General features: G+C 33.6%; 2 protein-coding genes and 1 pseudogene across 3 annotated transcripts; all 3 read left to right on the plus strand.

The window, feature by feature from the left end:
* Positions 1–5,000: 5,000 nt before the first annotated feature.
* LOC105118928 (ammonium transporter 1 member 1-like) lies at positions 5,001–6,925 on the plus strand. The gene has a single exon (XM_011016988.1). The coding sequence runs from the start codon at positions 5,110–5,112 to the stop codon at positions 6,622–6,624; it is 1,515 nt and encodes a 504-aa protein (XP_011015290.1). The 5' UTR covers positions 5,001–5,109; the 3' UTR covers positions 6,625–6,925.
* An 8,949-nt stretch (positions 6,926–15,874) lies between these two features.
* On the plus strand, positions 15,875–17,799 carry LOC105118927 (ammonium transporter 1 member 1-like; annotated as a pseudogene).
* Positions 17,800–19,383: 1,584 nt separating this feature from the next.
* LOC105118929 (carboxyl-terminal-processing peptidase 2, chloroplastic-like) lies at positions 19,384–24,780 on the plus strand. 2 transcript variants are annotated; one of them, XM_011016989.1, is made up of 10 exons: positions 19,384–19,549; positions 19,648–19,933; positions 20,023–20,172; positions 20,807–20,889; positions 21,048–21,256; positions 22,046–22,114; positions 22,472–22,590; positions 22,954–23,029; positions 23,104–23,145; positions 24,474–24,780. In XM_011016989.1, the coding sequence occupies exons 1-10, from the start codon at positions 19,454–19,456 to the stop codon at positions 24,628–24,630; spliced, it is 1,287 nt and encodes a 428-aa protein (XP_011015291.1). In that variant the 5' UTR covers positions 19,384–19,453; the 3' UTR covers positions 24,631–24,780. The 2 variants fall into 2 exon arrangements, with proteins under 2 accessions (XP_011015291.1, XP_011015292.1); XM_011016990.1 differs by lacking the exon at positions 24,474–24,780 and having other exon boundaries at positions 22,472–22,600; positions 23,104–23,151.
* The last annotated feature ends 6 nt before the right edge of the window (positions 24,781–24,786 follow it).

The following is a 24,786-nucleotide window of genomic DNA, read 5'->3' on the forward strand; positions in this document are numbered from 1 at the left end:
GATACTTTGATATCTGACTTCACTAAAACAATAGAATCTCCATCGACGATTTAAACACCGATGATATTATTCGGGCGGCTTCAATATTTGTGAATTTGAAAATAAATGAAATAAATTCAATAGTGATTATTTCATAAATTATGTTGTAATATAAAAAAGAAAAAACTAAAACCTTAACAAACTTACATTGAAAGGTCATCCTTCCATTGTGCTTTGTATTGACGGGTAAATTGATTCCGCTGCGAAGGCACGCCACCTCTGCGCTGTGAAGTAGCGCTGGAAGAGGCAGCCTCGGTTGACGGCACAAGTGGTGTAGGTGCCTCTTTTTCAGAGCACCTAAGGAGATATTATCATCGCTGCTAGACGAACTAGCTACGACGTTATGTGAGCGACCAGCTCTGGTTTTTGATCTACGCATATATACAATTTTATACAAATAATTATATAATAAATTCAAATGTTAAAAAAAAATTCGACAGCACCTCCCTTATACTGGATACTACCCAAATCCACAAACCTACACATATTAACAATAGCCACAACCAATTTACCCAATCAATACTAATTATTCCAACATATTCAATTCCTAATCCTAAGGTAAATTCAACATTAAAAATTACAATTCCAGAAATTATTCAATAATTATGCCAATACAACAAAACAATAAATTAAAAAAAAACTCTAGAATTTAATGAAAAAAATTAAACCCAAATCATGCAATAATAAAATACAATTAATAATTATTCCAACATATTCAATTACTAATCCTAAGATAAATTCAACATTAACAATAAATATTCAACAAATTAACTAATAATAATTATGCCAAAACAACAATAAAAAATATTCAATAAATTCAAAAAAAAACTATAGACTTTAGCAATGAATTATGCAAACAAGAACTATGAATTTTATCTACATTACAAAAAATACACCAAAACAAAAAACATAACAAAAAATAGCAAAAAAAAAACCATTAAAGGAAAATAAAAAAGAAGAAACACTAACCTTTTCAATTGATGGAGATTCACCACAAAAAAAACTTGATATCGCTGGTGAAGAAGGGATATTAGCACAGAGAGGAAACGAAAGGTGAAGAACTTTGGAGGAGAGAAAATGAATTGAAGAGGCGGTCAGGGGCACTTATATGGCAGTTTTACCAACGGATTACCGACGGTCATATGCTAGTTTTATCGACGGATTACTCGACATATAGAAAATTAATTATTATTTTTAATTTATTCCGTCGGTAAATTTTGAATTTCGCACCAAAATTTTTAATGTCCCTCCACATTTTTCGTGGTCCGTCGGTAAATTTTGAATTTCGCACCAAAATTTCAACTAATTATTTCAAGTAATAAATATTTTGTGTTTCAAAATATATCATCTATAATCTAAATTACATGAAAAAAAGGGTTTTACATAGGGTTTCATTTTGGTAGTTAGTCAGAATTTTCTTCTTCATCATCATCATCAATTGAATTGTCATCACCTTCATCGCAATCTTCAATATGAATATCATCTTCTTTATCGACAGTTGCTTGTCCGCTAGAGCTTAAAACAAAATAAATATACTAAAAAAATAATAAAATTGACATTATGTTAAGATTTAAAAAGAAAGAATTACTTACAAAAAATGATAAAATTCGTTGGTAAATCAGAACACGGATGTTGTGACCACAAAACTTCAAGAAATATAACTTGATTTACTGATATGAGGGAGATTTTTGTTTGGGGGGATGGGGGGCTGGTTGTTTACAGTTGAGGAGAGTTGGCATTAGGAAGAAGGAGGGAGGAGAGGGTCGACAGGTGAACATATATTAACTTTTCCTGATGGTTTCACCGACGGATTTTCCGTCGGTGAAACCGTCGATGATTCTGACGACACAATCGACACATCACCGTACGGATCTACTATTTCAAATCTGTTGGCAATATAAACGGCAGTCACTGTACGACCTGTCTTTTTGAATTCGTTAGTGATTTCTTCTGAAAAAATAACCCGTCAAAACCTCCACATCAGCGATCCGTTTTTTTTTTTTTACGATAGTGACGTTTCTGTTTGTAATTCAGTTGGTAGCTACTGATAAAAAAAATTTATCGATAGTTACCGACTGAATTACAGATAAAATATAACTATTAATAATTTTAATTTTAAATTATCAATAAAAATATTTTATCAATAAATTTATTGTTATTTAGCGAATTTCTAGCAGTGATTTCATTGTTATTCCATGTGTGTTCGTGTCTAAATTGACCAGGCAAAGGGAACAGTGGACTATTTATCTCCTATGAAAAGCATCAAATCAGTTGTTTTTTCCGGACAAGATACAAGCGGCAAAAGGATGATTTTGCCTTCTTTTCTCTCTTAATATTGTCTGACATTGTCGAATTTAGTTGGGAGTATTGATAAAGGCTCATTTGTTTTTCACATATTTCTGTATTTACAGTGTTACAAATATAATTAGATGTTTAGAAATACACCAAACTACATTGTTTTATATTATCTGGTTCATCAAAAAATTGAATTTGAAATGTAAATTTTGTGAAGTAATTTTTATATATTTTTTTAATTGAGTTTCATAAAATTCTATTTATTTTTTAGTTTTAAAAGAATTTTTTTAATTTTAATTATTTTTATTTAAAATTATTTTTTGTATTTTCAGATCATTTTAATGTGTTAATATTAAAAATAATTTTTTAAAAATAAAAAAAATATTTTCATGTATTTTCAAATAAAAAATATTTTTAAAAAGCAACCATAAACAAATATTTTATATAATTTTTTATACATGAATCTCAACTATAATTTTTATCAAATATATTTTTAAATTTAACTAATCATATTTTTTTAAACTACATGAAAGGTATCTTCAAAACAAACACACTGAAGTATATTTAAACTTATTTTTAGATCATTATAAAAAAAATAACACACATATATATAAAAAGAAAAAGAAGAAAAAACTCAAATTGTCTTCTGACAACAAGCAGGGTGGTAGATTATACTAATAAATCTAAACAAAAGGTTTAATTAGATGAAAATGTAAAGGAAGCGCACATGCTTTTCAGCCAGTTGCAAACTTGTATTTGACGAACACAGATATAAATCTAAGATTTGCTCAGAAAGTACGCTTGCCTAATGGCCAGATGATTTTGCCCAAAAAATATGAGATGAATTGGACAAAAGGAAATCCCAATCAAGATCATGCGTGTGGGAAGAGATAGCTCTGCAGAAAGAAACTTTGGCAGGAAGCAGATGGTGCTGTCCAGGTGGGCTGGCTCTCTAACGTCTCCCTCACTGAAAATGCCAGCCTGCGAGTGGCTTTCATCACTTCAAGAACTCGCCATGTCAACCTAGGCAAAGTTACCATAAGGCTCCTCCTCCTGTTTCCGTCCTTCCCCCTTCTGTATCGAAGAGAACCTGGAAAAGATACAAAAGAACTTGTCGGTCCCGAGGCCAGTTTAGGGAATTCATATACATCAAAAATCCATTTAGGGTAAACTTCAAATATGGCCCCCAAACATTTAGAATAGGATCGTTCTCACTCTCAGGCAGTTTCTTATGTCAGTATTATCGCTAAATAGTAAATAGTGATTCTAGTGTGTAGGAGAAAGTTATTCTAGGAAAGTAAACAATCTATTCTAAGTAGGTTAATCATCATAACTGTGATTACCTCAACCTCAGCAAACACTATAGGAAGAACATGTATTACAGTAGCTGTCCAATATCATTCCTTGAACAATGTATCTTGTATGAAAGCATCAAATCAGTTGTCTTTTCCAGACAAGATACAGGCGGCAAGAGCGTGATCTTGCCTTCTCTTCTCTCTTAATATTGTCTGACATTGCCAAATTGAGTTGGAAGTGTCCATAAAAGGGCAAGCACAACAATTAATCTATCCCCTTTTCCTTTTCGTTGACATGTCGTCCCCTGTAGAAGGTGCTTGCTAGCCATGGCTAATGTACTTCAATGAAAAGGATGGCGGTAGTTAATTACAGCATGTAACCTGACCACAAAAAGTAAAAAACTGCTTTGTGCGCGCGCCGCAAGAGATTCGTCCTCGGAATATCAATAGCCTGTGCACGGAATTTTGCTTCTGCGTACCATTAGTGGCATCCATGATTTTTTTTAATAAAAAACAATTAGCATGGCAAGAAAAAGTTTTTGATGGTACTATGGTTTTCTTTTTTAAATAAACTTCGATTTGTGCCCTCGTAGATTCTTTAATGTTCTACTTCTAGTTTAAATCTTTCAATGATGCCCTTCTAATTTTCTAAGAGTTCCAATACTATTCTAACCATTTTATCATTAAATAGCCTACTATATAAATTTGGTTGGAGCTTTAATACAGATCTTGAAATATTTCTGTGATCAGGATATTGTAGCATACATGTGGAATTGAGAGAAAAGTAAGAAAAAATATAATAAAACATGAACAAAAATAGATTTTTTGTTAGTTAATTAGTAGAAATTAAAGGGAAGGTTTGGAACTTTTTGAAAACTATAAGGATAACATTGAGATTTAAACTACAATGATAGAAATGGAATATTGATAAATCTCCAAGGCTAACAATATAGTTTACCTTATTTATTTATTTTTATATAGTTTGAGGTGAAATTAAAGAATATTATTTGAATTAGAGAATATTGTTTTCTTAACTAAACGATGCATTAATTAATTATATCCAAAGAAGAGTTTAATAATTAATTGTGTGTGTACACATACATATATTAATTAAGTAATCGTATTTACATATTTTATCATATAGCTTTCTTTAATTATCATTTTGAATTCAATGAAAAAAAATGAAGTATATTCCAAATGGAACTTTGGTATCATTCTATTAAATATTATATATATATAAAACAAATAATAAATATAATTGGAAATGAAAAATTATAAGTGAAGATATTCTAGTTTTATTGGATCATCAATTTCTTCTTTTTATCTTTTTATATAAAAATAATAATTAATAAGATGTATACTGATATGAAATTTTCCCACTTTCTCCCCATGTTTAACAGCCACCGTAGATTTTTGCTATAACCCTCTGCTCCCTCTAACTCTCTTCGCCACCGACAGGGGCACCCTTCACTTCAAAACCATGGCTTCCATGACCTGCTCAGCAGGCGATCTAGCCCAGCTACTGGGCCCCAACGTCACTAACTCCACTGGTGCTGCTGCTTTCATCTGCTCCCAATTCCACATCGCGGCAAACAATTTCAACGCCACCCAACATGCCGTGGACAACACATATCTCCTCTTCTCTGCCTACCTTGCGTTCTCCATGCAACTCGGCTTTGCCATGCTTTGTGCAGGCTCCGTACGTGCCAAAAACACCATGAACATCATGCTCACCAACGTTCTTGACACTGCAGTCGGTGGCCTCTTTTATTACCTCTTTGGTTTTGCTTTTGCCTTTGGGACCCCCTCCAATGGCTTCATTGGCAAACACAACTTTGGTCTTAAGGCTTTCCCAACTTCTTCTTTTGATTACAGTTACTTTCTTTATCACTGGGCTTTTGCTATATCGGCTGCTGGGATAACCAGTGGTTCAATGGCTGAAAGGACCCAGCTTGTTGCTTCTTTGATTTACTCTTCTTTCTTGACTGGTTTCGTTTACCCTGTTGTGTCTCACTGGTTCTGGTCTGTTGATGGATGGGCTAGTGCAACAAGGGGAAATGGAGATTTGTTGTTTGGGAGGGGAGTTATTGATTTTGCAGGGTCTGGTGTGGTTCATATGGTGGGGGGGGTTGCTGGTCTCTGGGGCGTTCTCATCGAAGGTCCAAGAATCGGGCGTTATCACCATTCAGGCAGGTCTATTGCTTTACGTGGTCACAGTACTTCCCTTGTGGTTCTTGGCACTTTCTTGCTTTGGTTTGGTTGGGATGGGTTCAATCCTGGTTCATTTAATAAAATCTTGAGGGCTTCCCCTGATGGTGTCTATTATGGTCAATGGAGTGCAATTGGTAGGACTGCCGTTACAACAACTCTGGCTGGTTGCACAGCTGCTTTGACCACTCTTTTTTGTAAGAGAATTCTGTCTGGTCATTGGAATGTTACTGATGTTTGTAATGGTTTGCTTGGAGGGTTTGCTGCTATCACTGCTGGGTGCTCTGTGGTTGAACCATGGGCTGCTGTAGTATGCGGCTTTGTTGCTTCTCTGGTGTTGATTGGCTGCAACAAATTGGCTGAGATCTTCAAGTTCGATGATCCAATAGAGGCTGCGCAGTTACACGGTGGATGCGGCACTTGGGGTGTCATTTTCACTGCCTTGTTTGCCACCGAGAAGTATGTGGGGGAGGTGTACCCGAATAAACCTGGTCGCCCATATGGGTTGTTCATGGGTGGTGGTGGGAAGCTCCTGGCTGCTCAGTTGATACAAGTTTTGGTGATTATTGGATGGGTTAGTGCTACTACGGGTCCATTGTTTTTTGTTCTTCATAAGCTTAAGCTCTTGAGGATCTCAGCTGAAGATGAGATGGCGGGTTTGGATCTGACCCAGCATGGCGGGTTTGCTTATATTTACCATGACGATGACGACGAGTCTCAGAAGCCCGGTACTATCCAGCTGGGGAAAATTGAGCCTACTTCTACAACCCCTAGTGCAAGTGTGTAAGAGGGAGGGAATATTTTGTGTTTTTACAGGGTTGGTGCTTGGATATGATTGTGAGTTGTTTGTTTCCATATGGAAGATAAATCAATGTAGGGTTTGATCATGGGTGGTGCCTGTTGGGATAACGAAGACGTGGATGACAAGTTCTTCTTGTTCAGTCATGTTCATGTAGTAAATGTGAAAATGTCTTCTCAGTTCTCTCTATAATGTAAGTATGGTGATTGGTTGTGATAAGTTCGGATTTTATTCCACGTGCTTGAAAGCTAAGCCGAGACTGAGATAATATTTTTTATTTTTTATTTTTGTCAATCTAATTCTTTTTTTTGAGTGAACTGAATGATATGTTATAAAAATTTCTTTTTAAAAAAATAATAATAAAAAAGCTCTAGAAGTAAATATATTAGTGGTGTAGTAGAGAAAAAGGGAACACTATCAGGAAGGAGTGGTGTTGTTTTTTCTCGTCATTTGTTTTGATAATATACATGTGGTCATTGGCTGCCTGATGGCATGGGGATTGTCTGGCTTTTTTTTTTTTTTTTCTCCAACAGCAAACAGAAAACAATCAATCAAAGTATTTTGGGGGTTTTTCTTTCTTTTGACAACTGCTATGTGCCTGGATTCATTCATTCATAAGTTTCGGCTTCCATTAAATAATTTTATCGAGGAAATAATTCTATTAATATAAGATATGTAATTTGTTGGTAAAATTTTCACAGATAGAATCCATCCGCTAGAATATTGATTATTAGTATATTTTTTTTTGCTAATTTTGTCAGAAATAAAAAAACAACTACTGACTAAACACAAACAATTTTACAGACGACAAATCACATCAAAAAAATTATCTCGAGAACTTTACCATCAAAATCATTTTATTTGTATTTTCAATAATAATCACCGACAAAATGGTCGTTGGTGATTGTGACATAGATGGTAAATATTTCAAAACTCTCTGTTAAATATTGATAGATATTGCTCGTCGGTAATGTAACGGTAAACACCACCAGAATATATCTGTAGGTGATTGTGGCATGAGAGGTAATTGTTTTGCAACTCTCAATAAAATATCGATAACCTGGTTTCTGTTTGTAAAGCCGTCGGTATTGATGTAAAATATTTAAAAAATTATTTATTAATAATAAAAAAACTAATTAAACAAATAAATAATCAAATAAAATTGTATTAAACATTAAAAATATAAAAATAATAAATTTAATGTGTTTCAAAAACAAAATTAAACTAGAATAACGACAAAGTTAGAGGAGAAGAAGGAGGAGGCTGGTTGTTCCCGTGACCATACAATCAAAAAAGGGTTGCATATATATCATCACTCATCCTTAATCTAATCTCCATGATCATTTGACGGAGTTAATCATAATCCATCGAGAGCCGCTTATATAATCGCCATAAACTCCTCAGATTGGGTGCTTGATATTGATGCAGAGCTCCCAACAGTTGAGAGACTACGGGTCGACCGCAAGTTTTCAGTCTTAGTGTTGGAGAGCTCGTAGAACCAATTTTTATCAAATCCACCAAATGATCCTACCTCTATCCATAAATCCGAATGGGTTGAAGGATCTTCCTCATATCTCTCCTTTAACCAACTATTATAGGTCTCTTAAAATTTAAAAAATATATATCATTATATTCAATTCAAGAAAATAATAACTTATGAAATAAAATGATTGAACGAACATATCATGAAGTGTTGAGCATGATTGTCCACGAACTGTTGCACCCTTTTTTACAAACAGCTCTATTGGGCTCGGCTCACGTCTAAAAGACATAGCCTGTAAGGAAAAAAAAGATTGCAAGTTAAATATATTTATAAGCAACAACAAATTGATTAATGATATATTTCATTTAAATTAATCTTACCATCCGCTTCACATGTGCAATGAACAATACGGAGCCACCAGTGTGCATGGTCATCGAACCGTAAATTTCCCAATTTCAGTTGTCAGCACCGGACTGTGAGCATCATGTGAACCGGTCAAATGTCACGTGCTCAATATATGTCGTCCATATATCCCTCGAGATGAATAGCAATTTGAATTCCTGCCAAACCACCACCTCATTCCATCCTTCAAGACCGTTATCTCTCGTATATCTTTTTGTTTTTTATTGTGAGTCATACCAAAAATCACGCAACCTACTTCTACGATAACAAATTAGAATTTAGAACATAAAATTATAAAACAAAAATAAATATTATTTTTGATGTTATCTAGTTAGTGCGTGATTCCCCTATACCTTATTCACAACATTGTTGTCCGCGCTATCCCACTCAAATTTATGTTCTTTATGTAAATAATTCATTTAAAATAAAAATAGTACAAGATATAAAATTATCAAAATAATATATTGAAAATAAGCTGAAAATTAAAAATTAACACATACCTGAAATTGTTGAAACCATGCATCGATATTAGCTCTCCACCCAGGATGTCTGGAAACCTAACTTCATTGAAATAATAGAATCTTCATCGATGATTTAAACACCGATGTTATTTTCCGAGCAACCTTAATGCTTGTGAACCTAAAATTAAATAAAATATTAATTAGTTGTTCATAAATTATGTTATAAGTATATAAAAAAACAAACTTAAACAAACTTACGAGTGAATTGACCCCGCTGTGAAGGTACACCGTCTCCGAGCTGTGAAACCATGTTAGAAGAGGCAACATCACAAGGTGATGCAAATGCCTCACTATGATCAGCACCTAAGGATAAGTCATCCTCACTACTAAAAGAACTAGCTGCAACCATCTGTTGATGACTTGATGTAGATTTTATTCTACATATCTACATAAATTTATACAAATAATTATATAATTAACTTCTATTATTTTAAAAAAATTCAGCAGCACCTCTCCTATACTGGAGATTACCTACAATTTTCAAATCTGTAAATATTTACAATAATTACAAACGAATTGACTCCTTTGAAAAATCTTATAGAAATTCAACATCTATATATTTTCAATTAACATCTATAGAAATACATAAATAACAATTAAAATTAGTGGAAATAATAAAAAAAAATATAACAATCAATAATAAAATAAAATTGAGATAAAACCATGAAATTTAATTCTTCAATTTCAATTACCATTTCCATGGAAAATTCAACAATAACAATTGAAAGAAACTAAATTATCAAATAATTATTACAATACAAACAATAAAATAATTAAATTTTCATTCAACACATCTACACAAATTTATACGAATACTTAAATAATTATTTGAAATTCAATTATTTGAAAAAATTCACCAACATCACCCTTATATTAGGGACTACCCATAGTTTTCATACCTACAAATATTGATAATTACACAAATATTACAAAATCACAATCTAACATCTATAGAAATTCATCATCTATATATTTTCAATTAGCATCTATACAAATTCATAAATAATAATTAAAATTAACTAAAATAATAAAAAAAACATAACAAGAAATAATATAATAAAATTAAGATAAACTAATTAAATTTAATTATATATTTCAATTAATATTTTAAAGGTAAATTCAACAATAACAATTCATATTTAACTAAATTTTCAATTATTATGGCAATACAAACAATAAAATAAATTGAACAAATAAAAAGAAAAAACTAAAGGCTTTAGGAATGAAACAAATTACTTTAATAGTGTGTTAATTTCAAGATTTTATTAACAAATAATATACAAAACAAAGAACATGAAAAAAAATAATTATAATCAAAATAAAAAAATACAAAAATAAAAAAAGAAGAATCATACATTTTAATATGTTGAAAACTACGATCAAAATAATAAAAATATAATGAAAAATAAAAATGATTTATACTGGGAGGAGAAGAGAAGTAGAAGAAGAGAAGAAATTAAAGGAGCCGCGAAAAAATAAACCACGAAAAGGAGGTTGGTTTTGTATTATAGTTTTATTGATGGAATCACCAATGAAAAATATAATAATATTTAATTTGTTTTATAGGGCTGAAAAATGTATACACATTGAGAGTTTAAGAAGAAGAAAAAGATAAGAGAAGAAACATATATTCTCAGCTCTCCATCCCTTCCTTTTGATGTTTTTTTCAACCCCGTTGTCTATCATGCCCTAAGGTTATTTTACTGACATCGTCATACAGGTTTACATGATCGAAAAAAAGGTTAAAAGAAGCTGACAAGCAGAAGTATTCTTTTTTGGAGATTTAATTCTTCTATTTTCAATTTAATTTATAGGGTAACCGAGGCTCTTCCTAAACTGCAAACGATTGATCCACAAAAAAAGGACGGTACAGCAAACATGTAATGTCATTTTAGATGTAAAACTACATGTTGAACAAAGTGTTTTTAGCTGGATATGCGAGCATCCTTATCTGAAGCTAGAACATGTAATGTTAATGTTATCGATTCAAATCAAGCTGTCAACCCAAACAAGTGAATGAGATCGAGGGATCTGAACTCTAGATGTCTACCCCATTCGTGAATGCTTAGAATTGTGCGTAGTTGACGATGCTATGAACAGAGTAAGCATATACAGTTCAGGATGCTTGCTTGTGAGAATCGTTACCCCAGTAAAGAAATGGGATTGACTAATTGTCCATGGAGTGCGATGGGAGGTGGCAATGCCCATTTCATGCCAAGAAACCATTTATTTCCCAGCAGGATATGTAAATGTTGTTGCGTCAATCCATTTACATAAACTGTTGGTTGTTCTATCATGTGTCTTCTTCCATTCAAGGTTGTTCCAGACAAATGGATTTCATTGTTATTCCATGTGTGTTCCTGTCTGGATTGACCAGGCAAAGGGAACCGTGGACTATTTATCTCGTACGTAAAGCATCAAATCAGTTCTTTTTTCCGGACAAGATACAAGCGGCAAAAGGATGATTTTGCCTTCTTCACTCTCTTAATATTGTTTGATATGTTTGAAAAAAATTAAAACATATACCAATAAAATAATAGTTAAAAATTAGTTAAGGAGGTTTAAAAATACAAAAAATAAGATTTAACAATATTTTATTGACTGATAAGAGCCCTGTTGACAAAAAAAAATTAATTTAAAGAAGAAAACTCCAAATTCAGATGTTTATAGACTCGATTAAATTTTATTAAAGGTTTTTTATTGCAAGAAAAATTGATTTTTAAAGTCAATTTAGACTTTAGTTGGAAGAAATTAAAATTCTAGGGTCAAATTATAATTTTTGAGAGTTAATTTGGTCAAAACAGGGGCTTAATTGCATAAATATTGAAGTTTGATAACCAATTAAGAACTTAATTGAAGAATCTGAAACCAAGGACTAAACTAGAAAACACGTGTAAATAGAAAGTTGTAATTACAACCGAATTAGAGGCCAAATTGAAGAAATTAGAAGTTTATTGATCAATTAAGGGTGAAACTGTACTAATTCAAGGCCAAGGACTTATTTGAAAAAGACGGCCAACTTCAAGGCCAGCGATTGAATTTGATAGAGATGCAATTAAATTAATTTTTAAAATCAAAATTTGCAATTTAGGACTCAATTGAGCACATCACAAATTGAGGACTGATTTATACTTTTACAAAATTTTAGAGTTGTTTTCCGACATGTTTTGCCCAAAATGATGTTGTTTCATTAATTTAAAAAAAAAAAACAAGAAGAAGAAGCAAAAACCATGTTGTTTTGAATGGCACCATATCTCTTCTTCTGTCCCTAAACATGTAGAGAACAAGAGAAGAAGAAGAATTTTTCTCCCCTGTTTCTCATCGCCTTATTTTCCCTCGAGGACTCAAAAAGATGCTAACCAACCCCACTTGCCCAAAAATCTTTCCATGTGTTTGAGGGGCGGCAACACAATGGCCTTCCCATCCAGGTTTTTCCCTATTTTTTGCTTATAAAAATAAGGGAAGAAAAGAGAGAGAAGAGAGGGAGAAGAGAGGGAGAGGACTGGAAAAAACAAGGGGAGAGAGCAGGAGAGAAAGAAAGAAAAAATTAAAAAGAAGAGAGAAAGAGAAGAAGAGAAAGAAAATAAAAGAAAACAAAGGAGAAGAAGACGAAGAAATCATTGTGCCTCCTCTCTATTGCCACTAGCAGTAGCAACTTATCGAGCAGAAAAAGATGCAAAAAAGATAGGCTCTCGCCTTTGCTCAAAGATGAGAAGGATCGCCGCTCACCGTACCGTAGCCACTGCCTTTGCTGTTGCTGCCAGCAGCACCGCCTCGATGCCACCCCAAGTAACCCGCTGCTGCCCTGTTCACTTCCCTCTCACTTAGCCTTTACCTGCAATTGCATGCAGAAAGTGAATAATTCACTTTCTACAGCAAAATGTAGCATGGGCTAATTACTATGTTGATGCACAATAAATAGCTCATTTGGGTCTGGGCTGGAACATCAGCCCAAACCCACAATAGATGGGTCGGATTTGGCCCTGCTTAGAAAGGGTGGGCCAGGTCTTGGCCTGGTTTTTTTAAAAAAAGAAAAATTCACAATTATTTTTTTAAAATTTTATAATTTTTTCGCGTAGTTTTTATATCATTTTGATTAATATCGTGCAGTATTTTTTTGTCGTACAAATACAAAATTCGATATTAAAATACTCAGTTTTTGTCAAAACTTCAAAAAAAATACAAAAAAAATGAAAAAAGAAATATTTTTATACATACGGCTAAATGTCTCAAAGCTAAAAAATTATATTGTGTTTTTCATACTTAAAAAAAAGTTTTAGCATGCCTTTTGGATTTAATAACCAATTTATTAAAATCAAGAGAATATTGGCTAAAATTACAAAAACAACAAAAATTTTATTTTGTTTGTCTTTTAGTATTCGGGGTATGATATTACACGTAATATGTATTCTAGATATTAAATTCTTTTTTCGAACACTAAAACGGTTAGATTCTACCTTATTAAGATAAGAACATCCTTATAAAGAAAGAATTTTCTTAAACCTTAAATAGATCAGTAATTAGAAACAACAATCAAACCTTAGATTTTATTAAAAATTAAAAAAATACAATTTAATATAAATATGACGGGTTTGAGGTGCTGATATGTTTTTTTTATGCAACTAAATTTTGTATCTAATTTCTAAAATCAGTTAAAATTTCTAATAACTAGAATATAAAATGATGATTTTTATTTTATTTTACTGGTGAAATATAAATTTTTTTTATCTTTTTATATTTACAAGTCACACAATATTTTTTTTAATAAATAATCATTGCAAATCCGCGCACTATGATAAGTGCCGAGCAAAACAATTAATCAATCCCATTTTCCTTTGCGTTGACATGGCATACCGTATAAGCCATGGCTAATGTACTTCAATGGAAAGGATGTCGGTGGTTAATTACATTAAGTAACCTTACCACAAAAAGAAATAACTGCTTTGTGCGTGCGACGCAAGAGATACGTCCTTTGAATATCAACAGCTTGTGTACGGAATTTTGCTTCTGTCTACCATTTATTGCATCCATGATTTTTTTTTTTAATAAAAAACAATTAGCATGGTTCGAAACAGGTCCTTGTTAATTAACACGGGAAGAAAAAGTTTTTGATGGTACTACGGTTTTTTTCCTGTAAAATTCTGATGTTGTTTTTATATTTTAAAAAAATTAAAATATTTTATTTAAAATTAATATATTTTTAATATTTTTAAATTATTTTAATATGCTAATATTAAAAATATTTTTTTAAAAAATAAAAAATATATATTATTTTAATATATTTTTGAGTGAAAAATATTTTAAAAAGTAACCATAATCTCAAATAAACTTTAAATTTATGCTGTTTTTGATAATACTATAATTATTATTATTATAGATTTAGATTTGGTATGCTTCCCATTCTATTTCTTTTCTTTTTTTATCTCTCTCTTTTTAAAAAATTTATTCCCAGCCCATTTTAATAATTTTCTTTAGAAGTCATTATTCTTAATTGCGCTAAATGTACCAAACTGTATTATTAAACCAAAAATAAATTTAAATATATTATTTTACAAAAGCTTTTTTCAAACCATGTCTTGGAGCATTCACATTCATACTACCCAAACTCTCAATCCTTAGCTATAATAACCAGCGGAAGGCATTGCTGCTCAACAGGCTATTCCAGCAAAATAAACAGTACTAGTTTTATATACATGCAACGAGGTGGGTTATTTATTTATTGTTTTTTTTTTAAATGGCAGATTAGGGCTTAATTGATTATTTTCATTTTATTTTTTTGAAAATGCATGGTGTACTGGGTAACTTTCATGCACTAGGCTAAATTCCTGCGACCTGAAACTAGCTTTTACACAGCTCTTATCCTATGACCTGGAGCTCCAAGAGTTTTAATGCCTATTAAATTAAATAATTTATTTTAAATTAATTTTTATGTAATTTAATTTAAAATTCAAGCTAGATAAAAAGTTAATAGATTTTAACATCAAATTACTTGATTAATTTAATAATATTATTAAAAAAAATATACTCATTATTTTTAAATTTTTTTAAAAATAACCCAATTAATAGCGGAATAAATATGAATTAAGTTGACAATTTTTATTATTTTAGAACATTTTGTGAAATGGGAATAACAATGGCTATTAACCTTGATTAATCATGGTTTAGACAGGATGAAATTATTATTATTATTTTAAATAAACTTTGATTTTTGCCCTAGATTCTTTAATGTTCTACTTCTAGTTAAATCTTTCAATGATACCCTTCTAATTTTCTAAGAGTTGCAATATTATTCTAACCATTTTATCATTAAATAGCCTACTATATAAATTTGGTTGGAGCTTTAAAACAGATCTTGAAATATTTATGTGATCAGGATATTGTAGCATACATGTGGACTTGAGAGAAAAGTAAGAAAAAATATATAATAATAAAAACATGAAAAAAATAGATTTTTTATAAGTTAATTAGTAGAAATTAAAGGGAAGGTTTGGAACTTTTTGAAAACTATAAGGATAACATTGAAATTTAAAGTACAATAATAGAAATGGAAAATTTAAAGTACAATAACAGAAATGGAATATCTATATTGTTCTATTAATTAAGTACTAGTATTTACCTATTTTATCATTGCTTTCTCTAATACATTATCATCTTGAAAAAAATAGAGTATATTTTAAATGGAATTTTAATGTTGTTCTATTTGTTATTTATTGTGTGTGTGTGTGTATATATAACCAGAAGTGAGAAATTATAGTTAAAAATATTTTTATTAATTTTAGTGTGTCATGAGTTTTATTTTTTATTTTTATATAAAAAATAATTAATAAGAGGAGCACCATGAAATTTGCCCACTTTCTCCCCGATGTTTAACAATCACCATAGATTTTTGCGATGACTATCTGCTCCCTCTATCTCTATTCGCCAGACTCTGACACCCTTCACTTCGAAACCATACCATAGATTTTTGCGATAACTATCTGCTCCCTCTATCTCTATTCGCCAGACTGTGACACCCTTCACTTCGAAACCATGGCTTCCATGACCTGCTCAGCAGGAGATCTAGCCCAGTTACTGGGCCCCAACGTCACTAACTCCACTGGTGCTGCTGCTTTAATCTGCTCCCAATTCCACATCGCGGCAAACAATTTCACCGCCACCCAATATGCCGTGGACAACACATATCTCCTCTTCTCTGCCTACCTTGTGTTCTCCATGCAACTTGGCTTTGCCATGCTTTGTGCAGGCTCCGTACGTGCCAAAAACACCATGAACATCATGCTCACCAACGTTCTTGACGCTGCAGCCGGTGGCCTCTTTTATTACCTCTTTGGTTTTGCTTTTGCCTTTGGGACCCCCTCCAATGGCTTCATTGGCAAACACAACTTTGGTCTTAAGGCTTTCCCATCTTCTTCTTTTGATTACAGTTACTTTCTTTATCAGTGGGCTTTTGCTATAGCGGCTGCTGGGATAACCAGTGGTTCAATAGCTGAAAGAACCCAGTTTGTTGCTTATTTGATTTACTCTTCTTTCTTGACTGGGTTCGTTTACCCTGTTGTGTCTCACTGGTTCTGGTCTGTTGATGGATGGGCTAGTGCAACAAGGGGAAATGGAGATTTGTTGTTTGGGAGTGGAGTTATTGATTTTGCAGGGTCTGGTGTGGTTCATATGGTGGGGGGGATTGCTGGTCTCTGGGGTGCTCTAATTGAAGGTCCAAGAATCGGGCGTTATCACCATTCAGGCAGGTCTATTGCTTTACGTGGTCACAGTGCTTCCCTTGTGGTTCTTGGCACTTTCTTGCTTTGGTTTGGTTGGTATGGGTTCAATCCTGGTTCATTTAATAAAATCTTGAGTGCTGTCATTTACTAAAATCTTGAGTGCTTACCCTGATGGTGCTGTCTATTATGGTCAATGGAGTGCAATTGGTAGGACTGCCGTTACAACAACTCTGGCTGGTTGCACAGCTGCTTTGACCACTCTTTTTAGTAATAGAATTCTGTCTGGTCATTGGAATGTTACTGATGTTTGTAATGGTTTGCTTGGAGGGTTCGCTGCTATCACTGCTGGGTGCTCTGTGGTTGAACCATGGGCTGCTATAGTATGCGGCTTTGTTGCTTCTCTGGTGTTGATTGGCTGCAACAGATTGGCTAAGATCTTCAAGTTTGATGATCCATTAGAGGCTGCGCAGTTGCACGGTGGATGCGGCACTTGGGGTGTCATTTTCACTGCCTTGTTTGCCACCGAGAAGTATGTGGGGGAGGTGTACCCGAATAAACCTGGTCGCCCATATGGGTTGTTCATGGGTGGTGGTGGGAAGCTCCTGGCTGCTCAGTTGATACAAGTTTTGGTGATTATTGGATGGGTTAGTGCTACCATGGGTCCATTGTTTTTTGTTCTTCATAAGCTTAAGCTCTTGAGGATCTCAGCTGAAGATGAGATGGCGGGTTTGGATCTGACCCAGCATGGCGGGTTTGCTTATATTATGGATCTGACCCGGCATGGTGGGTTTGCTTATATTTACCATGACGATGACGACGAGTCTCAGAAGCCCGGTGCTATCCAGCTGGGGAAAATTGAGCCTACTTCTACAACCCCAAGTGCAAATGTGTAAGAGGGAGGGAATATTTTGTGTTTTTACAGGGTTGGTGCTTGGATATGCTTGTGAGAAGTTGTTTGTTTGCATATGGAAGATAAATCAATGTAGGGTTAGATCATGGGTGGTGCCTGTTGGGATAACGAAGACGTGGATGACAAGTTCTTCTTGTTCAGTCTTCATGGGTGGTGCCTGTTGGGATAACGAAGACGTGGATGACAAGTTCTTCTTGTTCAGTCATGTTCATGCAGTAAATGTGAAAATGTCTTCTCAGTTCTCTCTGTATTGTAAGTATGGCGATTGGTTGTGATAAGATCTGATTTATTCCACGCGCTTGAAAGCTAAGCCGAGACTGAGATAATATTATTAATTTTTTATTTTTATCAAGTAAATATACTTGCGGTGTAGCAGAGAAAAATGGAACATTATCAGGAAGGAGTGGTGCTGTTTTTTCTTGTTAGCTATTCTCATCGTCCCCGTTAATTGTTCGAGAGTAAGCATAACGTTCCTTTTTTTTTAATCTCGAGACAATAGTTAAATATGAAAGATTTTGTGTTATTTAAATTGTAATTAGTAGTTTTTTATTAGTTATTAGTTACGTTTTGATCTCATTAATTATGTAATGTCGTTAAAACATGTTGTTAGCAACGTCAATAATAAAAATTTCTTCCCTCTCTTTTCTTCCCCGCAACGAAATTACAGCCGCCCTTCTTCCACTCTCTCACGGCGCATCCGGCCAGCAACCGCCCCTGTCACTTTGCCCAGTCCCGAAATATTACATTCTAAATGGAATTGAAAATGTTATATTTTAACATTGGTTATTAACTAGTATTTCTTGCTGCAGTTATTTTGATATTTTCCAGGGACGAAATAGAAAGTTGCTCGTTTTCAATTTCACATGTCACAAAAAGTGTCACTTCCCTTGATTTTGTTTTTTTTTTTTTTTTGGCCGAGACGCAACACAAAATTGTTATGCCAATCTGTTTGAAAGTTTGTTTTTCAAAATAATATTTATTTAAAAATATATTAAAATAATATTTATTTTTATAAATTATTTTTAAATAAATATATTAATTTACTTTATTATTCATATATAAAGAGTAAAATACCATTAAAAAACCCCAATTGCTTTAGATGAATAGTATAATGTTAATACTGTATCACACATAGATTTCTTTATTTCTTTTTAAATACATTAAATTAACATAAATAATGTATTCTTTAAATCGTTCAATTAATACACACACTTGCATCAATTAAAAAATATCTACCCTATTATTTTACAGTAATTATTAATAATTACATCATAAACCCAACTTAAATATAAAAAGTTAACCACCAAAATTAAAAATAATATTTTTAATTAGACTCAAAAATATTTTTTCTTATTTACATCGATTTTTTCCTATCCTATGTTTATCTCTCTCGTATAAAATAATTATTATTATTATTATTTAATCCTTGAATATTATAAGATTTTTCATTTATTTTCTGCTATGAAACCGTAAGGAAGAAAGTTAATTTTCAGGAATTAATTAAAATAAATATGGTGTGTAATTACTAATTTCCCTATACTTTATCTCACATAAATGAAGTTGATCAATGGGACCATCTCCCTCATGTTCCAATCAAGTATGGACCGAGCCCAGTGGAGCTCACATACAATGGGCTTCATGTTTTGGTCCTGCCCCCAACTTGAAGCTCTCGGCCCAATAACACTTAAAGAAAACAAAAACGAGTTTCTAAACGGATAAGACAACAAATCGGAGGAAGCCAACTGAAATCGAGGGGCCGTGCGCTGCCTATGCCAAAGCCAATGCCATGAGCATGGAGGTTGTACTTGCTCGCTCTCCATTTCCCCGTTTCTCTCTTCCTAACACCAACCTAAAAACCACTCTCAGCTCCTCTAACTCCCAGGTACTCTTTTCACTGCACTACAATCTACCCATCCAGAAATACTTTTTTTTGATCGAAAAAGAAAAATCAAAGCGATTAAATTGCAATGATTTTCGCAGGTTCTGTTATGGAGATCCCCGTTGATGAACGTACAGTTAAATCACTACTACAGCAGAAAGCGTAGGGGCTGCATTAATGGTGGCGGAGCTTCTAGACGCAGCCTTTGGCCTCAGTTTTCGAGCAGCTATGATCGATGCAATCTTACGTTTGGGAAGTGTATTAGCAGGCTCCAAGAATTTATGAATTCTTCAGAAAAAATGAGAAAACATGTTTCTTCTACTCTTTTCACCCGGTTGGTTGTTTCAGTGTTGATGGTTTCTTTTGCCGTCAGCAATTCACCCTCCTGTGAGTTCTCAATTTCTATGCCAAAAACACGTGGAGGTAGTGCTAAATCATGTTTGGAGACTGGTTGTTTAATTTCTGTTGTTGTTTAGGGGCTCTGAGCGAAGAAAACCTTCTCTTCTTAGAGGCTTGGAGGACGATTGACCGTGCTTTTGTTGATAAAACGTTCAATGGACAAAGTTGGTTTCGGTACAGAGAAAATGCTTTGCGCAATGAACCGATGAACACGCGCGAAGAGACATGTATGGTCCTATTCCTTAAAAGCATCCATTCTTCTCTTTTTCGTGGTTTGCTGCTTCTCACCTGGCTAGATTTAGATTGAATTATCTGTGACTACGTGCATGTTGAAAGATAAGATTTCAGCTATTCCGTACTTCAGAACCATTGGCAGTAAAATTAGTTGATGAATATAGTTTCTGACTGCAGGTTTGAGAAAGAAAAAAAAAAGGTAAACATTGTTTATGTGAAAAACGTTGAACTAGTTTAAGTTAATTTATCTTAAACATCTGGGGATGATTTAAACTTCAAAATTTATTTTTAGATACTTGTTATTTTGTTCGTATTCACTATGTATTGTTAATTATCTTCGAGTTTTGCGTTGGAATTTTATAACTCTTGAAATGTTTTTCTGAATTATTATTTTTTATATTATATATATTGCACCCCTAAACGGAACACCAAATCGCTCCGAAACTGAAATATATCGTAACAATAAAAAAAAGGGGGGGAGGGGGGGGAGATTGCTGGAATGGTCTTAACAACCATGATTCCGCCAGAAGGGAGTAATCAAATAATTATTTTCTTGTGTAATAGTTAACCTTAGGATAGTCTTTGAATGTGCTGCCTCTCTAAGCGCTAGTGCATATTTGCTATCAGACACGGCTATCAGGAAGATGCTTGCCACACTTGATGATCCTTTCACTCGATTTCTCGAACCTGAGAAGTTCAAGAGTTTGCGGGTATGAGGCATTTTTATCATATTGATGTTATCTATTGCATTTTGGCCAAATAACTGGAAAGAAATCTATAGATGTTGGTATATGCTGTCTACTTAATAAGGAGTTTTATGAATCAGATGATCTTGTCTGAAATCTGTCCATGTTTTCTCTGAAGGCAGTCTGGAACAAAAAGTGCTGTTACTGGTGTAGGGCTGTCAATAGGCTATCCTACAGGGTCTGATGGATCACCTGCTGGACTTGTTGTCATTTCAGCTGCTCTGGGAGGTCCTGCAAATAAGGCTGGCATTTTATCTGGAGACATTATCTTGGCAATAAATGATACAAGCACAGAAAGCATGGGCATATATGAAGCAGCAGACCGGTTGCAGTAAGCATTTTTTTTACAAGGCACCTTTTCTTGAAAGTCGATCTATTTAGTAGGTCACGCAATTTGTCTAACCTGTCACACACTGCCAGAATTCTGTTGAGATCGACATTTTATGATCCTCAAGGAACTTGTGAAATAGAGGTTTTCAAAGGATATTTTGCATCTGTGCTGGTGGTTCATCCAATAATCTGAAGTCATCTTAGCATCAGTGATAGTATAAAGAGCCATTCTTTGCATAACGTTATCCTTTGGAAGATTAGGACCTCTTCTTGTGCTTTTTATTCTTTCATCGAGTTTTCTCATACGGCTAAATTGACATCTAAGTCATATGGTCTTTTTTTAGCAGCTTCTCTGACTCACTCAAAATCATGATAATAAGGCATGCCATATAGGCATGTACTGCATGTTTTTAGATGATGAACTGATGAGAAAAAAGTGGGTGCATTCAAATGAATGGGGAAAAATGAACGAATCATAGACCACCACTATTTTATAGTGGGATTTGATTTCTAAACATATCACTGTGTATGGCTATAGAGCTCATTATGGAGGAAAAATATTAATGAAGCTGTCTACTTGATTTGGAAGCAACTTTTGATTCAGTTAGATGTGTTTATTGTGCTAATGATGTTGCCAGCATTTTTTTGTTATTAATGTGGTTATGGTTGTTATTTTTTGCAGTAATTGGAAGGTAAACATTGTTTCTGTGATTCTTAAGCATTAACTACAGAATGCCTTTAACTTTTCATCAAATCTGCAATATGCCTAACCTTATATAGTGAATTGTAGGGGACCTGAAGGAAGTTCAGTAGAATTAACCATTCGCAGTGGGCAAGAAATAAAGCATCTTGCTTTAACGTAAGAGTACTGCATTGTTTATCTCTCTTTTGATGTGCTATTAAAGTTCTTGCTTTAACTTCTTGTCCAAGGGAAATTTGACTCCACTTTTATCCGAGCTTAGATTGATTCTGCTATTTCAAAGTGGTTGTTTTGAAGATCTGTGCTTCACTATGCTCTTACTGCAGGAAATTTAACTACTTTTATAGAACTTTAATAGCACCCTCATACTCTGCCATATTTGGCGAAAAACATACATCAAAAAAAAGAAACAGCCACCATTACCCTCTTTCATCGCATGGCATACATATGTTTCTTACATCCTGTCAAACATATCATCAATGTTTTTGACATTTGAAACTAACTGCTGCTTTCCAGGCGAGAGAAAGTGTCTCTAAATCCAGTGAAGTCAAGACTCTGTGTAATTCCTGGTTCAGGGAAGGATTCCCCCAGGATTGGGTATATTAAACTGACAACATTTAACCAAAATGCTTCAGGTAGTTTGAGGTAGCTATTTTATTTCTGAGGAATTATTCATTTTTTCCTTTAAATAAAGAGAGAATTTGTCAGTCATAAATCAATGCACTGGAAAGTCTGCATTCTTAACCAAGCTCAACATATTTGGATTATAAACTGTCTGTAAATGGTCTGCTATTCCCCCATCTGTAATGATTTTTCAGAGCTCAACATGATTTTTATAATGCTGCTTTTGCATTTAGTACGTATTTGGTATATAACGTTCATGATTGCCAAGTGTTCTTCTCTATTGCACCTTAAAAATTAGTAGTCTGTTAGAGTGAAATGTTTCTGGGAATTCCATCCATTCAGTATAGCATGTTGAGAATTCAGATATTTTGCAGGTGCAATCAGGGAAGCTATCAATACTTTGAGGAGTAATAATGTTAATGCCTTTGTGTTGGACCTTCGAGATAATAGGTGATTAGCTTTGAATATCATATATTTTAAACTTGGTCCTATGGCTGCATTCTGAAAGCTTGAATTCGCTGCAGTGGTGGCTTGTTTCCAGAAGGGATTGAGATCGCCAAGATTTGGTAAGTTAAATTGCGATGAATGTATACATTTGAATTTGAGTTCATGGGTGTTGTAGCTTAAGCATTGGTAGCAGTACCTTTTAAAGGCAGGATTGGTAGGGGTTTTGGCTGCATAGTCGTATGAGCATGATCTATGTTTTCTTTTATTTCAAAATATATATTTAGTGTCTATTCCTCTATACCTACTGTGAACTATGTTTATTGGTTTCCAGAAATTACAATGACATGTCTTAATAGTCAAATCTATAAATATAGTGTCTTGGTTTTTATCCAAAAGAAAAGGATTAGGTGGATATATGGACATGTGTGTGTATTATATATTTTCATGTATTTGTTTGTGGTGTCTCTTCATGTATTTATATTTAGGATTATGTCCATGATTTGTTTGTCATATATCCTTCTTCACTTGATTGTTGCTTGGCTTCTTTTTATCACTTACATCACTTAAAATGATTGAGCTCTTGAGTCTTGACTACCCAACCCTGGGATACTGCTTGAAGGTGCTTCATTGTCTTTTGCAGTTAATGCAGACATAATTTGTATCCAGTATTCATTATGCTTTCTAATAAAACTTTTTATATCAAAATGAATTTGTACTGGTTGAGAATTTGTTTTTAATTTAGAATCAAGGTTGTTGACAGCTTAAAAAATTTCTTTTCATTTTTTTTCTCTCTCTGTCTAATTCAGCATCATTTTATTTTCTAGACTCACTGTCCAAGATGCCACATTTACTCACTCAGCAGATTTGAACTTTTGTTTTTCCTAATGCATTTCATGTGGGAACTGTGCTATAAGAATCCTGTTAGCCTAAATGTAAATATAAGTAAAATAGGTGGCAAGTGCTATTCAGAAGTTGCAGTGCCCTTTTTCACTAGAAGGAAGAACCTGTGCTTATTACAAACAATGAAAAAAAAAAATGTAGATACATGTCTATGGCTTACAATCAACTGTATATTTTTGGCTCCACCACATTGCTTGAAAAGAGAAAACCCTTAGGCATTGTTGTCCCTTATTTTCCTTCACACGTTTAGTGCAGCCTCCAGTGTTTACCGGGAGTGCTTGTGGTCATATCATAATTGTATTGAATTTTGACCTAGGTGTGGCTGTAATTTTTTGTGCATGTGGGTGGGAGGTTGATTAGTTTGCTTTCTTTTTCTCTTCCTTTCTTCTCTCTCTGTAATTTTGTTTTTTGGGGGGAGCGGGGATTTACTAAAGAGATTATTGGAACCATAAATTAACATAACAAATGTGATCACTTAATACCCGATAATTTCTATTTAGTCAAGATTCACTATATACTAGTCTATTAATCTACTGGTTTTGTTCAGGTTAGACAAAGGTGTCATTGTGTATATTTGTGATAGTCGTGGGGTTAGAGATATATATGACACTGATGGAAGTAGTGCAATTGCAACGTCAGAACCCCTTGCTGTACTGGTAAGCTTTCTTTTACCGAATCCTGGGATCATCCGTAACATTTGTTGATGCTTAAGAGTATGTGACTTGAGTAAGTAAGTTTGTAAGAACTATCAGTTGCCTTCAAGGCTCTTTTCAGTGAACTTGATGTCTGCTCTCTGTATGAGCTGTCAAAAACCCTCTCTCTTTCAATTTCTAGTATAATTTGGTTGCAATGTAAAGCAG

Source organism: Populus euphratica, unplaced genomic scaffold, assembly GCF_000495115.2.
Source record: "Populus euphratica unplaced genomic scaffold, PopEup_1.0 scaffold2333.1, whole genome shotgun sequence".
NCBI lineage: Eukaryota > Viridiplantae > Streptophyta > Magnoliopsida > Malpighiales > Salicaceae > Populus > Populus euphratica.

Bases quoted from the DNA above. Each gene is read 5' to 3' on its own strand.
- LOC105118928 (XM_011016988.1), top strand. From the start codon at position 5,110: ATGGCTTCCATGACCTGCTCAGCAGGCGATCTAGCCCAGCTACTGGGC.
- LOC105118929 (XM_011016989.1), top strand. From the start codon at position 19,454: ATGAGCATGGAGGTTGTACTTGCTCGCTCTCCATTTCCCCGTTTCTCT. The intron at 22,115-22,471 runs GTAAGAGTACTG...GCTGCTTTCCAG, and splicing joins ATAAAGCATCTTGCTTTAAC to GCGAGAGAAAGTGTCTCTAA. The intron at 23,030-23,103 runs GTGATTAGCTTT...AATTCGCTGCAG, and splicing joins TTGGACCTTCGAGATAATAG to TGGTGGCTTGTTTCCAGAAG.